At 38.0% G+C, this 16,273-nt stretch overlaps 1 protein-coding gene across 1 annotated transcript in view; it reads right to left on the reverse strand.

Annotated features, from left to right (window-relative positions):
• The window catches only part of Copb1 (COPI coat complex subunit beta 1), a 38,805-nt gene extending 26,080 nt beyond the window's left edge, over positions 1-12,725 (reverse strand). The window contains exons 1-5 of the mRNA XM_036189949.1: positions 12,586-12,725; positions 11,859-12,008; positions 4,242-4,471; positions 3,199-3,368; positions 700-814 (exon numbers count right to left, since the gene is read on the reverse strand). Coding sequence (XP_036045842.1) covers positions 700-814; positions 3,199-3,368; positions 4,242-4,471; positions 11,859-11,949 — 606 coding nt within the window. The 5' untranslated portion in view covers positions 11,950-12,008; positions 12,586-12,725. The remainder of the gene's footprint in view (positions 1-699; positions 815-3,198; positions 3,369-4,241; positions 4,472-11,858; positions 12,009-12,585) is intronic.
• Between the last annotated feature and the right edge of the window lie 3,548 nt (positions 12,726-16,273).

Raw genomic sequence — 16,273 nt, forward strand, 5'->3', positions numbered from 1 at the left:
AGGTAAACCAGGGGAAAGTACTAAGTCCTACATGATTCAGGATATTCATATAATTGAAATAAGCCAGGCATTTAAATGTGTAGTTATTCCTAAATCAGGTGTGGTGACACATGCCTATAATCCCAGCAACTTCTGCAGAGGCAGAAGGATCCCTGCAAATTTGAGGCCAGCCTGCTCTACAAGCAAGTTCCAGGCCAACAGGGCTACATAGGGAAATTCTGTCACAAAAACCCCAAATGAAGAGTATAACTATATTCCTATTACTGAAGCCTGAAAGAAAAAATCTCCCAAGCAGCCCCATGATCAGACAATGAATACACAGAACTATTACCTTAATATTTTCATAAAAATACTTTTTTTTTTTTTTTTTAAAGAAAGAGAGTTTCTCTGTGTAGCCCTGGCTAACCTGGAACTTGCTCTGTAGACCTCAAACCATAGTACTTGAAACCAATCCACTAATTAAAAACATGCTACATGCTGAGGCTAGACATAGTGGCACATGCCTTTTATCCTAGCACTTGGAAGGCAGAAGCAGGTGGATTTCTGTGAGTTCAAGGCCAGCATGGTTCTAGGGCAGCAGAGCTACACAGTAAGACCCTGCCTCAAAAAAACCAATAAAGAAAAGAAACATGCTGAGGACCCTGTAGTATTTTTAATTTTAATTTAACTATAGAAAGAAAGTATCCTTCGGCACTTTACCTGATCTGCATGAATCAGCATCATAAACGCATTTCTTTTGCAGCTCGCATCCTTCTCATTTACCAGAAAATCATGTATCAGCTCGGGAGCATCAGGGATAAGATGTTCAAAATTTCTTTAAGCAAAACAGGTAACATCCATATTAAATAAAAAACCACTTTCCTATTTTAGTTAACTTTCCAGACATTACCAACATTAAAACCTGAACTCTGGAACACAATTCTTTTGTTTTTAGAACTGTACACCAATCAGAAGTGGGAGAAGAAATCATAGGTTATAATTTCATCTATTAAATTAACAAATTATTTTCTAGTTTAACCAGATAAAATCTGATTTATTTAACATATTTTATTAACTAATGTCAAATGACTGTATTTAGGACATTGATACTTTAGGAAGTATCAATCTTCACAGTATTACAACCTTTCCTAAGAATTATATAGAGAATAAAACAGTCTATTTTCATTATTTGTGTAATGTATTTACTAACAACACAACTTTAGAAACTTGAAAGCATTTGTAGTACAGAGAATGATAAATATTAGCATAAAAGAATAATACATAGGAGCAGGCGAGACAAGTCAGTGGTTAGGAGCACTGGCTGTTCTTCCAGAGAACACAGTCTATTCCCAGCTCCCACACAGTGGCTCACAACTGTCTATAACTCCATTTCCAAAGTATCTGAAGCCCTTTTCTGGCCTTCTTGGGTACTATGTACATAAGTGGTGCACATACACACATGCAGCCAAACACCTACATACATATAACAAAACAGTAATAATTTTAAAAAGGAACATTTAATAAAGTATATATCATAACAGAATCTGTTATCATAGTTCTAAAAATTTCTAACTGCATCATACAGCCAGATCACTGATCAAATTTTTAATTGTCTTCTAAATGTCCCCATGCTTATGTGTCCTTTAAATTTCTAAAATATATATAATGTCTCTAGTAACAATTACGAATTCAATTATATTATCAACAAAATATCACTTCTGTCAACAGATTGCATAACATTAAGATAAATTTAACTGTTTCAACCAAGTAACATATTCAAGTACAAAGAGGCTTATAAAAATATACCAGAGGTTGAAGAGATAGTTTAGCTGGTAAAGTACTTAAAGACCGAAGTTCCATCCCCAGAACCTATGTTTAAAACAAACAAACAAACAAACAAACAAAAAACCCCAAGCTGGGCCTGATGGTGCATGCCTTTAATCCTAGCACTCTAGGAGGTAAAGGAAGACAGATCTCTGTGAGTTTGCGGTCAGCCAGGTCCACAAAGGGAGTTTCAGGACTGCCAAGGCTGTCACATAGAGAAACCCTGTCTCAAAAAAGCAAAGCCCACCCCCCACCCCCCCCCCACCCCAGGAGAACGAAGCCAGGCTTGATGCTGTGTATGTGGAATCCCAGCACTGAGAAGGTGACTGACAAGAAGGTACCTGGGCCTCTCTGGTCAGCCAGCCTAGACTACTTGGTGAGTAACTGGCCAATGAGAGACCTCATGTCAAGAAGGTTAAAAGTTGACAGTGCCTGAGGAATAAAACCTAATGTGGTTCTCTAGCCTGAACATTCATACACATTTATACAAACATGCACATACACTATCTATATATCTATATAGATATAGAAATATAGACACACATACACATATATATATTTTCTATATTAAACTAGCAGTGCTAGGTATCCAACCCAGGACCACCCTCACATATTCTAGGCGAGGACTGCTTCTGAGTTCTACCCCCACCCTATAACCTACTTCTAAATAGACTAATAGCCATGACTATAACAATTTAGCACTCTAGCCTCCTCTGAATCTTACAATTGTTTTAAAGTTCAAAATCTTCAGCGTTATTATTTTACTCTGATTATTCCAAGGTCTTGTTCCTGCTAAATACTTACCCACTGAAGCATGTCCCCAACCTTTTTCTATTTTGAGAGACTCATTAAGTTGCCCAGACTGTCCTCAAACCTGTCATCCTCCTGACTCAGCCCCCTAAAAGCTAAACTTAAGAGGATGCACACTTTTCCAGGCTAAATTTTCAGCCATATAATAACAAAAATTAGTTAAGAATTGCAGCCTTTTTCACTAAAAGAGTTCCTTCCTCAAAGCCGCTAATATAAGACCCAGACTGTTCAAAATGAGAATTTTAAAACAAGGTAAAAAAATGTAATGCCTTTAGCAAGTAAATAAATGAACTAAATGAACTGCAACAATACAACTAGGAATGATGGTTATAGTCTTAAACTAGAAATCATACAATGTTAAATGGCACTATGCCATTCAATTTCAGCTGACTGTTGTCATACAGAAACTAGGGTTCACTATTGCCTATCTTTTTTACTTCTCCATGTTAACAATTTAATGATAGTAAGGAAAAAAAATACTGTGTTGATTAGCAAAACATATTTATAAGTACATACATTCTGCAACCAACCATGCTGGAACCTCTAGTCTAAAGCATTTAAAACAGAAATAAAGCAAAGGAGTACCTGTAGATGGTATAGATGGCCAAAACAGCATTTCTCCTAACATAGCTGTGACGATGTTCCAAACAAGCCCGGATAGCGGGCATTAAAGGTTCTAGCAATTCTGCTTCCTTCAATTTGCAAAGGAAACGAAGAGTAGATCCACGAATAAACTCATTGGGATGCTGAAGATCCTGATATAAAAATTACAGTAGGAAACACTGAGTTTCAGGTTAAAACAAAACAAAACAAAAAAACCAGTATATTTAATTACTAATTTGTGTGTGTGTGTGTGTGTGTGTGTGTGTGTGTGTGTGTGTGTGTAAACATTTCGGAGATCAAAGGACAACTTGCAGAAATCAGTTCTCTCCTTTCACCATGTGAGTCCTGGGGACCAAACTCGGGTATCAGGCTTGGCAACAAGCACTTTACCTGCTAAGCCTAAGTTGCAGCCTTTTATAAAAATCAAGTTTTAAATGTAAAACCTTCTAATTTGAAAAAAATTAAAGTTAGTTTTAGGAAAAAGATCTAGATTATTGATTTCCTTCTGATTCCTCTAGAGTAAAGCAATTTTTATACATTTCACAATTTTTTAATAATACACAAAACACATAGGATGTATAAGAAAAGGCAACAATATAAATTTTTTATAGTAAATTTACAGGTGCATCCAATCTTTTAACATTACAATAAGACACTGTCATCTACAAAGTTCACGCTGAGACTCATGTAATAGTTACCAAAAACAAAACAAAACAAAACAAAACAAAGCAAAGCAAAACAAAAAAACCACCAAATAAAATCCCCCAGCCTCAAATCCACCAAAAAGTATCAGCTAATATGTTAGGTTTTTATGTTGGGCAGCATTCACAGCTATCCCCAGCCTCATGCAGCCTAAGCCTATAGCTACAGATTGAACACATTTTTGAGCTTACAACTTCAATAATAAATATTTATAATTTTTCAACTCATCAAAGATTTAATTTTGAAAACTAAAAGAGTATCTATTAGAGCAATTTTATAATTAGGAAAAAAAGAAAAAAGCAAACAGGTATGGTTTGGCTTACCTTCCTATATGCATCACACACAAGAATCATTTCATGTAAAAGTCTCCCATCTGGAGTTGTTTTAGGAACAATCTCCCAGAACACGAGAAGCAACTTTTTGATGGTGTGATCCTGAAGAGGCAGCACAAAACGGATGATCGTCATCAGGAGTCCAGGGAGCTTTTCACCATTCAGAATCATAATGATTACTTTCTTCAAAGCTTCGGTCTTGGACTTCACGTCACCTTTCTCTGTTTCAATAATTTAAAAAAAAGAAAAAAAGCAATTATTTCAAAACAAAGTTGCTCAGAAAGTTTAAAAAGCTATGAACAAAACAAACTAAATTTACTACCAGTGTGTTAATAAGGTTACAAATCCAAATAACATGTTTTTGATTCTCTTTTGCCTCTGAATCTCAGATGCCTTACACACGATCTGAAGGTACTGGATTAGACTTCTGGTCCCTAAACAACTTAGTTTATATAGTTCCTGAACCTATAACTATATCACATGACTTTGGTTTTTTTCAAACAGCTCCCCAACCTCCAATACCAACAAACAAAAAACATAAGCAAATCCTGTTAAGTACTTCTAAACTTAACTCATTTTGTGTGTATTTTCTCAGTTATAGCCATTATTTTTTAAAAAGATTGACCTTTATTAAACATTTAAAAAAGGGTCCTCAATACTCATATAACTTTAGAGATTTTCTTTTCTTGTCCATCTGAACTGGAAAAAATTAAAATATTGAATCAGTAGCCACTGATTAGAATTAAGGATATATTATTTATAATAAAATATCAGTTTAATGTTACTAAGGCTAAAAACAATTCAATGTAAAATATTTTATGGAGCTGGGTGGTGGTGGCACACACCTTTAATCTCAGTACTTGACAGGCAGAGGCAATTGGATCTCTGAATTTGGGGCCAGCTTGGTCTACAGAGAGAATTCCAAGACAGTCAGGACCACAGAGAAACCCTGTCTCAAGGAAATAAACAAATTTCGTTTTTAATATTTCATGAAAAAAAATCACTTATAATTTTAATTACTATGAATACTGACAAATTAATAGTATTAAAAAATCTCCTGGATCCAAAATTCAATGGCAGACAGAAGTACAAAATGAGTAAATTGCTACCATAATTGTTTCGATCATAAAATAAGAGCTGGAGAGATGGCTTAGCAGTTAGGGGCACTGGCTGCTCTTCCAGAGGTACTGGGTTTGAGTCTGATACCCTCTTCTGACCTCTGAAGACAAAACACTAATATACATAAAATAAAATTAACAAATATTCACAAGAAGAGGGGACAAAGAGAGAAGGCTTACTCCTATGGCTAGCATAAGGAAAATACTGACTCCTGGGTCTAATTATGAGAATGGCTATCAAAAGAGTTAATTCTTGGGACTGGAGAGATGGCACCACAGTTTAGAGCTCTTGTTCCTCTTGTAGAGGACCTGTGCTTGAGGAATTCCTAGTACCCTCATGATGGCTTACAACTATCTCTAACTCCAGTTCAGAGGATCTACACCTTTTTCTGAACTCTCTAGGCACCAGGCATACATGTGGTGCATATACATACATGCTGGCAAAAGACAATCAGACTGCAACCTACAGATCCAGGGAGGCTACCTAGCAGGGGGGACCCTAGGATGACTCTGACTTATAATAAGTTTTATAATCACTGGGCAAGCTTTAGTGAAACATTTTACTATTATGATAAGAATTTGTACCGGGGTTGGGGATTTAGCTTAGTTGTAGAGCGCTTGCCTAGCAAGTGCAAGGCTCTGGGTTCGATCCTCAGCGGGGAAAAAAAAAAAAATTTGTACCTTATCAAGATGATGAAAGAATATGCTGGCTATACTTTCAGGCTAAAATCTTTTATATTATGGATTAGCCCATAGAAAAATGTATAAATCAGTGAAGGGGAAGATGTGTTTTACTTACACTACTTAAGTAAAACACAGCTCTCTGAACAGATGAAGATAGATTTCTTCTGTATCCCAGAATCTAATCAATATTTATATGTATAATTCAGCTATTATTTGGCTTAAAAGGGCTTACTGAGAAATGTTATCATTTTTACTATTTTCTAGAGAAAATATTTTCCAGTTTCAAATAACCCTGGACTTTTTAATTATAACCTGTTTTTATGTTCAAGCTATCTGTGTATTATTCCTCCTGCAAATATTTTTACATTAAAAAAGGGCAAATACTATAGAATTGTATTACATGAAAAATATAGAATATACAAATTCATAGAAATAAAAAGATTAGACATTATCTCAAGACAAAGAAAGGAATATAGAGCAATGATTTCCTAAGTACAGAGTTTCTGTTTTGTGTGATGGAAAAGCCCCACAGACAGACAGTAGTATCAAGACATAATATCATGAATGTAATAAATCAATACAATTAATGTAATTAATGAATATCATAAATATAATTATTGAACGAATACTGCAAATGTAATCAATGAATTCCACAAATGTAGTTAATATCATAAGTATAATTAATGAATATCATGAGTGTAATTAATATCTTGAATGTAATTCATGCCATTGAATTGTGAATTTAAAAATGGTTACAATTGCAAATATTACGTTCATTAAAAAAATAAGGTGGAATGTAATCACCATACATTTTATGTGTGTATGAAACTGAAGACAGCGATGCTCTAAAATACAAAGTGGTGATGGTGCCATGGGCCTATGAGGATGCTGGACTAACGTCTATCAAATTGTGCAAACAGGCAAATTGTATACTATGTGAATTATTTGTCAATAAAGATTTTATAAAATATTAAAAAAATTCATACATGTATATAAATGAATCTTTAAAAATATTTTTAAAGATAGTTCTGGCCACTCATTAGGGTTACAGGCAGAGCTCCAGCTTCAGAGGAATCATACGAAGTAAATCAGTTGCTTGCCACTGATTCTGATGGCACATTTCTGTAATCTCAACAATCTTATCAGTGAGGCAGGATGATCAAGAGTCCAAAGTCAACCTCATCTACATATTGCACTGAAGGCCAGTCTGAGCTATATGAGACCTTATGTCAAAAATAAATAAACCTCCCCCAAATGTCCTTTATCACTCTAAAGGCTATACATTATTACCCATAGTTGTACCTTCCTATGCTGCAGAATAGAGAAAAATTTTCATGTTTGATTAATTAAAGCAATGTTTTAATAGGTCAAAGTGGTACTCAGAGCCTAAAAGATCTTTTGTTTCTAAGCTCCCTCCCTCTTTAGGTTTTGTTTTGGTCCCAAGATTGAATCCAGAACTTTGTTCTTGAGTACTCAACCACTGGGCTATATTCCTCTGCTCCCTTTAGGATGTTTCAGGTGTTTTGTTCCCTATTCTGTTTGATAATCTAAAAGACATAAAGTCTAAAAGTCATAAAATTAGGCCATTATAACCTTGATGGCTTATGTTTATAAATTAAGAAATTTCCAAAAGTTCAGCAGACTAGATCTCAATTTATAACTAGTTTCAAAAGCAAGTTTAACACCAAAAAATCCAAAAAACCTTAGGCCATCTGTACTTCAAGTGCCCTGACTTCAATTTCCCTTTATTCTAACAACTTAAACTGAGAAAGATATAATGTTCCTTTTTCTCCTACCTCTGCCTCCTTAGTGCTGGAATTGCAGGTATGTGCCAACATTGGCAAATAAAATATTAAGTCTCCATAAACTTTAAAGTACTTCCTAAAGGATAACTTCCAATATTTGAAACACAATTATCATTGTATTTAAAACAATGTTGGGCCAGATGTGGTGGCTTACACCTTTAATCCCAGCACTTGAGAGGTAGAGGCAGGTAGATCTCAGTGAGTTCTAAGGCAGCCAGAGCAAATAGTGAGACCTTGTCTCAAAACAAAACAAAACAAACAAACAAAAACCAAACAAAAACCCAAAACAAAATAGTGTTATCAGTTTGAGTTATACCTGCTAGTAATTCAATTAAACAAGAATCAAAGTGACAGACTCACTTGGCACAGGCCTCTTATCTTAGGACGTGAAAACTGGAACAGGAGGATCATGAGTTCATGGCCAGGTCTAGGCCAGGGTATAGAGTAGGACCCTGTCCTCAAGCCCATACTCTAAAATTATACAGCACATTCATTGTCCCCTCCTAGTACTGGGTACTGAATTCAAGGCCTTCTGAGTGCTTGTTAGCACCATCCACAGCCCCTGTCACTTCACCAGGACGACCTAAGTTACCTAGAGCAGTTTTTAAACGTGAGCTTGTTACAGTCTTTTGAGCAGTTGGAACTACAAGTATGTATCATTGGGAATAGCCAGTATATACTTTAAAAGGAGAAGAATATAGGCTTTTAAAACTCAAACATATGAATGTTTCTTTTGCAAAAAAAAATGTTTCCAGAATGAAAAATAAAGTTGTAGGGAATATTCACATTTAGTTCAGTATTGACTTCATTTATTTGTTTATACCAACCTATTACGTACAGAAAATTGTCACTTACATTTAAGTGCCATACATTAAACATGTAAGAAATTATATTTTTAAGGGACAAGTAATTAATTTTTTTTAGCTTTATTAAATTAGACTGGGATATTATTCTATTTCTCTATATCAATACTATAAGTCTAAAGGTAAAAAATTTTCCCTTTTCCTAAGACAAAAGATCTATTGAAGACATTCTCAAAAATTCTAGATGGGAGGCTGGAGAGATGGCTTAGTGGTTTAGGGCAGTAGTGCAATTAAAGAAGTCCTGGGTTCAGTTCCTAACACCCACATTGGGCAGCTTACAACCATTTATAACTCTGGTTCCAGGGAATTAGATACACCCTCTTCTTAACTGTTGGGACCTGCATTAATGTGCACATATCCACATACAAGTATACATAACTTATCAAAAAAAACCTTGATCAAAACTCTAGAAAAATTAAGCACTTCTAACTATAAGGGAACGTGAAATATTAAAGAGTCTCTTGAGTTTAAAATTTTCACTACAAAATATCAATGTTTACCTAGATTCTAGCTGTCGTTTTACAATTTAACTACTGTTGTTGTAATATATGTGTATGTGAGCATGGGCACACATGCCAAAGCATGTACATGGATGTCAGCTTTCAGGGATTAAGTTTTCCCTTCTATTATGTGTTCCAGAGATCAAACTCAGGTTGTCAGGCTTGGGTAGCAAGAGTTTTACTTTCTGAGTCATCTTGCTGGCCTAAACCTAGCCTTTTTCTTTCTTTGCTTTTTTAAAAAAATTATTTTATTATTTTGTGTGTATTGGTGTTTCTGCCACAATGTATGTCTATGTACCATATGCATGCAGTGCTCTTGGAGACCAGAAGTGGGCGTCATATTCACTGGAACCAGAATTATAGTTTGTGAGCAGCCATGTGGGTGCTCAGGATTGAACCCTAGTCCTCTGGAAGAATAGCCTGTGCTATTAACTACTGAGCATCTCTCCAACCCCTAATCCTAGCTTCTCAAACTGTGAGTCACAAGTCGGTCTTGGGTAGCACAACTGAATATGGAATTTGGCAACAGTGAAAGGTTTCTAAACACAAAACGAAAAGAAAAATTCCAAATCACTCAATGAATCCAGTATTTCTGGTAGCACCAGACTGTGTTATACTGTATGACTTTACTGTAGCCTTAACTTAAAAAACACACAACATATTCACATTACACTGGACATGCAATATAACACATAACACAAAATAATGTTGTTTGAAGCACTCAGCTCAAACTCTAGACTATTGTGTGTTATGAGCTGCAATGCTTTTACTATACTTACAAGTATTTTTTTTTTTCTCTTAAAGAAACAATGGTGGCTGGGCGGTGGTGGCGCACGCCTGTAATCCCAGCACTCGGGAGGCAGAGGAAGGTGGATCTCTGTGAGTTCGAGGCCAGCCTGGTCTACAGAGCTAGTCCAGGACAGGCTCCAAAGCTCCAGAGAAACCCTGTCTCAAAAAACCAAAAAACAAAACAAAAACAAAAACAAAAAAACAAAAACAAAAAACAAAAAAAAAAAAGAAAAGAAACAATGGTTTAATCATGGAAAACAGAGTTTTAGTATTTTCCTATGGTCATTTCTTAAGTGTAAGCATCAAATTAGTATATAATTGAATTGCATTGTGCTATAATGTATAATTTGTTTGTGCCAGGCATAGTGGCACAAACTTTTAACCCCAGCACTTGGGAGGCTGAGGCAGGCGGGTTACTACGAATTCAAGGCCAGACTGGTCTACAAAGAAAGTTCCAGGACAGCTGGGGCTGTTACAAAGAGAAACCATGTCTTAAAAAAACAAAACAAAAAATTGTTGTTTGAAGGGGCTAGAGAGATAGCTTAGTCAGTAGAGTACTTGCCACATAAACAATGAGGACCAAGTTCAGTCTCTAGCACCCGGATAAGTCAGGCACAACATATGCCTGTACCCTTAGCACTGAGGAGGAGGATCCCTGGGATCAGCAAGCTTCAGGTCCAGTGAGAGATCCTGTCTCTAGAGAGTGAAGGAAAGCACTGGGAAGGCTCAGCAGGTAAAAGGCACTTGCTGCCAGGCCCAACAACCTGAGTTCACTGCCTAGAACCCACACGGTAGGAGAGAGCTGACACCTAAGAGTTATCTCATCACCGCACTAGTGCTATGCACATTTGTCTCCCCACTAAAGAAATCAATACTACAAAATAAAAAAGTCTGGGAACTGGAAACTGGTTAATTGCACACTAACACTCTTGGCAGAGAGAGAACTCAAGTTCCATGCCCAGCATTCACATCGGGCAGCTCACAATTGTCTGTTAACTCCAGTTCCAGGAAGATCCAATACCTCTGGTCTCCATGGGCATTTGCATACACATGTGCACCCCCCATATACATAATTAAAAATAAACCTTAAAAAATTGAAAATGTCAAAAACAAATACAGTGCAACGTGACTGAGGAAGGGGCCTAAGGTTTACCTCTTGACTGCACATATAATTACACACAACAGGTACATACACCAGCACACATTTGTGCACATACACACGTAATATATAAAATACTTCCTCAAGTGAAAGAGGGGTCGTGAGTAGAAAATTTTAAGATGTACCAATATATATCATCATTGAAGCTGAAAGTAAAAGCTAATTAATGACCCGTGTCTGAAATCCCAGCACTTCTGAGGTAAGAGAACTTATGCAAGCTTGAAGCTGCCCTAGCCTATTAGTGAGTTCCAGGCCAGCATGGGGAAAGAGTATGGATGGCCTTAATTCAAGGAAGAAAAAGAAAGAAAAAAAAGGGGGGGGGGGGGGGGGGGGGTGTATAAGGGAGAGAATGGTGGTTAACCAAGGCTGGGGAGAGTAAGAAAGAAGGAAGGATGGGAAAGGCCGATCAATGGATACTGAGTAACAAGTAAGTTCTGGTATGACATTGTATACCAGGAAGACTGGTGTACATAGTTAACAATTATGTACTATATATTTTTGAAAACCTCAATGAAAGGAAACATTCAAAATGTTTTCACCATAAAGAAATGATGAATGTTGAGACAATTATATCTGACAAGATTTAAATATTATACAATATAGACATGTATAAAAACATTAATTTGTCCACTTTTTAATGTTTTCAATCTATCAATTAAAATAATTTATTTGAATTAATAAACTATTTACCCAGATCGTTTTTTAAGCTGATTTCAGAAGGGGGTTCTGAATCCATTGGCACGTTAATTAACGTATAGCACACGTTCTCAGCTGCTGTCATGGTTTCTGTTTATAATCAACACAACACAAGATGAAAATGACGAAAGGAGCCAGGAAAATCTAAAAAAAAAAAAAAAAAAATGAAAATCAATTAGGAAAAAAAAAAGGCAAATTTCGCAAATCCCTCCTGATCTTTATACTGTCTTCAGTTCTTCCCGTGTCGCTTCGGAGGATGTCGATCTCTAGTGCTTCCCCACTTCCATGAACTCTAGGGGCAACCACACCGTCCTGGTCCGCTCCCAGGGCCAGGGTGTGGTGGAAAGCTGTGGAGTCGAGGTCCACACAACAGTGACAACCCGGAGCACCACGTCACGGGGCAGTGATTTCCAACACAACACAGCCGGATCTGCTCCAGGAGGGCAGCCCGCGAGCGAAGACGCTGCAGAACCTGGGACTCCTCCGCCGTGGCGGGTCCCCCGTGGGTGCGCCCCAGCCGCCCCTTCCCGGCCTCCGTCCACGCACCGCCTGGCCTCAGGCTGCGCAGACCCGGGTCCCACAGCCCCGGGGCCGCGGCCCAGCTCCCCGCCCCCACCGCCTGTCGCCGCGGCCTAGTCTAGCGCCCGGCGTCTCCCCGTCCGGTGGTTCGCCGACCCCGCGCGACCGGCGCAAACCCGTGGCTCGGGGCTCAGGCCGCTACCTGACTCCAAGGGGGCGACGGCCGGGAAGGAACAGCGGGACCGTGGACTACAGCTCCAGTCAGCCGCTGCCTAGACCGATCCACCTAGTCCTTGGCTGACGTGGAAGGGGGCGGGGAGTCGAGCCAGGATGCAGCCGCAGATCCTGTACGGCGACCCAGACAGGACAAGCTTTCCTCGTCCTGCGGCTGCGCGCTGGAAGCGCATGCTGTCCTCTTCGTTTCTCAGGGTTGGTTTCTGCAACAGAGTGAGCAAGTATTTAAGTTTTCCCCGTGAGTAGGCCCTGACTTAAGCGCTGTGGTCACTTAACAGTTCCCAGAACTAAAACTTGTACAAAAGATCAACAGAAAAGTCCAGCGGACTCTCTTATTACTCTCATTTATAATAAGTTGGGAAATTAACTGATTATTAAGCCGATGACTTTAGATATATTAATAAGGCAACTTGGTTATATGAAGATACACTTGAGGGCTTAATACCTCTGGTGATCTGAATCTGGCTTTATTCAGTTGACCTGGAATTACGTGAATATCAGAAGTTGTCTGGCAACTATTATTTCTACTCTTTATTCAAGAACGGCCTCTTGTGATTCTTTCAGAACATCCAATAGTTTGTATGCATAAAGGAGATAGTCAGTCTCAAAAGATTTTACTTTGCCTCCAAAGGCCGAATTGTTACAACTACAATTAGATGTATAGGTCTTGTTCATTTATGGTTCCATGTCCCATGCCAATGTCCTAGTCAATTATTAATAACAAAATATTTGAAAACCTCAACAGGGTCTTCCCAAATTGCCAGACTGGTCATGAAAAGGTGGTTTTCAGTTTCTGAGCAGTTGTAATTACAGGTGTGTACCACATGGATGCATACTGTGTATACAAGGTCTGACAGGACCTGTTTTGTTGACCTGTTCACCTCACTTGGGAACACAAAATACAAATGGTAAGTATCTCATCACCAGGAATGCAGCTGTTCTGACATTTCTCTTTTCTGGAACCATTAAGTTTAAAAAAAAAAAAAAAATCCCCTAGCACTCAAAATATACCAGAGAGACTATATGTTTCCAACACTTTGAGGGTGACCTCTCTGATAGCATTTTTTTTTTTAAAGATGGTTTTACTATATAAGCCCAACTTGACATTCACGTCTCCATGTACTACTGCTCTCTTGCCTCAGCCTCCCAAGTGCTAGGATTACAGGCACATGGCACCACACCTGGCCTGTGTGTTTTTAAAAAAATGTTTTAAATCAGGGCTAGAGAGATTGCTCAGCAGTTAAGAACACTGGCTGCTCTTCCAGAGGTCCAGAGTTCAACTCCCAGCAATCGTATGGTGGCTCACAACATACATGCAGACAAAGCACTTGTAAATAAGTAATTAAATGCTTTTAATCTAGGTAAATGTAGGATAACATTATTCTGGCAAGTCCTATAGTTCCTTCCCCTGGTTCCTCTGAATAGTGAAGTCTTGGAGGAAACTGACCTGTCTCCTCATTGAGATTTGACCAGTTTAGATATTCTCATTTATGTACTTGCTTCTAGACAGTCAAGATAGAGAACAGTCCTACCAGAGACCCTGCTGCTGTCCATCTACTGTCACAGCCATATGCCCACTTTAACCCTGGCAACTATCTATCCATTCCAGTATATAAATAGAATCATACAATGGAATCTTGAAGATTAGTTTTCAACTCAGCATAATCCTCTAGAATGAGATGCATTCAAGAATGTTCCTTTTGTGTACTCATTTTTTCACATGGAATGCAGTTATTAGTTTTCCAAATTCACTTGAAATTACACCAAACAAGGTATAGAAGAGATTAGGTTTAGCAATGCAAAGGCTCAGCAGTTTAGAACCATCTTGGTGTTGTCTAACCATGTCCATTCATCATGTTAAACTTTATGGTTCTTTATGACTGATTCTCTAAGGAAACTTAGCATTTTAGGTCTGCACTTGAACTTGCCACTGGTAATGTGCATGGTCTTGCTTTTTAAAACTTGGATTATCAAGAACTTATATAGCTTCACTAATTCTTTTTTTTTTTTTTTTTTCCCTGAGACAGGGTTTCTCTGTGAAACAGTCCTGGCTGTCCTGGAACTCACTCTGTAGCCCAGGCTGGCCTTGAACTCATAGAGATCTGCCTGGTCTGCCTCCTGAGTGCTGGGATTAAAGGCAATCGACACTACTGCCTAGCACTAATTCTTATAAAGTATATTTTCGAGACTTTTAACCCTAGAATGTCATCATATCATTTTGAATGTTCTCCAAATCACAGATTATTTCAATGTAAAAATTTGGGTATCAGAATTATAAAAGTACACAATTGAGCACACTAAGGACTAGAGACTTGCTCCAAACTGCTTAATGGTCAACACTAAGAGTTTAGAACATGAATTTGTTTGTTTGTTTGTTTTAGAGACAGGGTTTTTCTGTGTAGTTTTGGTGCCCGACCTGGAGTTCGCTCTGTAGACCAGGCTGGCCTCGAACTCACAAAGATCCGCCTGGCTCTGCCTCAGGAGTGCTAAGATTAAAGGTGTACACTACCGCTGCCCGGCAGAACATGAGTTTTGACATCTATTTTTGGCTTCTTATTTTTGGCAGTGCCAGTTCTTCAGAACTGCACCTGAAGATGCTCAGACTCCAGATGACATCATCTTTGTGTCAGTGGGAAGACTTACATGACACTAGGAATCTAACTGTTCAGTTATTCAGCAGATTAAATGGAGTAACTGAGCACAACAGACTGAACATAAAAGGACATCACAACAAACTCGGTAAGATCCTTAAAGTGGAAAAACTTTTGTGTGGGAGGTACACACACCTGTACATATTAGTGCAAGGCCAGAGGAGCATAAGCATTCTGCTCTATCATCCTGATTTACTCCCCAAAGACAGGGTCTCACTGAACCTGGAGATAGACTAGCAGCCAGTAAGCAGCAGCAAGCCTTGTATCTTGTAGTGCTAGAGTTAGTGGTGTAATTCATGCTGAGACAGCATGTGGCTCTTAACTAATTTGCTTTTTCTATTTCCAAAGTGGGGAGAATTTTGAAAATCAGTCTTTAGACTATAACCACATACATACTGGGGAAAAACAAAAAAAAAAAATCTACTTGACAGAGTCCAGCTCTAGAAGGGTTCAGGTACCAAAGATGAGGTGTGGAGTCAAGTCAGCGAGGGGAAGGAGACTGACATGATCTGAGGGTGAATTATGATGGCTACCACTTTATTGAAAGAAAGGCCACACTTTTATACTCTATAATTGCACAAGGATTAAATGGGAAAAAGGGGGCATGTGAACTGGGGTGTGGTTTATGATCAGGGATTGAGGAAACTAACATGACCATCACAAGTTAATAGGCACCACAGTTATGGAGACAAGAATGACTCCATTTTTAGCAAGCAGAAACTTTCTTCAAGCTTGTGAGGGAATAGGGGCTTTTTTCTAAATGCCTGATCTTGGGAAAAGGACTTTTTTGGGGTACCAGACACACCATTATTGAACACTACATTTTTTAAAAAAAAATATATGGCTTAGTTTATCCAAATAGCTAAAGCTTAATGTAAGCAAAGATGAAGCTAGACAAATATTACTATAACCCCAAGCAGACCTTAGGAATTTAAAAATCTTGATTATCAAACATATCTAAATTTTCTAACAGCTTGGTATTGACTTATATGGGAGTAAGCAGTT

This window comes from Onychomys torridus, chromosome 1, assembly GCF_903995425.1.
Source record: "Onychomys torridus chromosome 1, mOncTor1.1, whole genome shotgun sequence".
Lineage (NCBI taxonomy): Eukaryota > Metazoa > Chordata > Mammalia > Rodentia > Cricetidae > Onychomys > Onychomys torridus.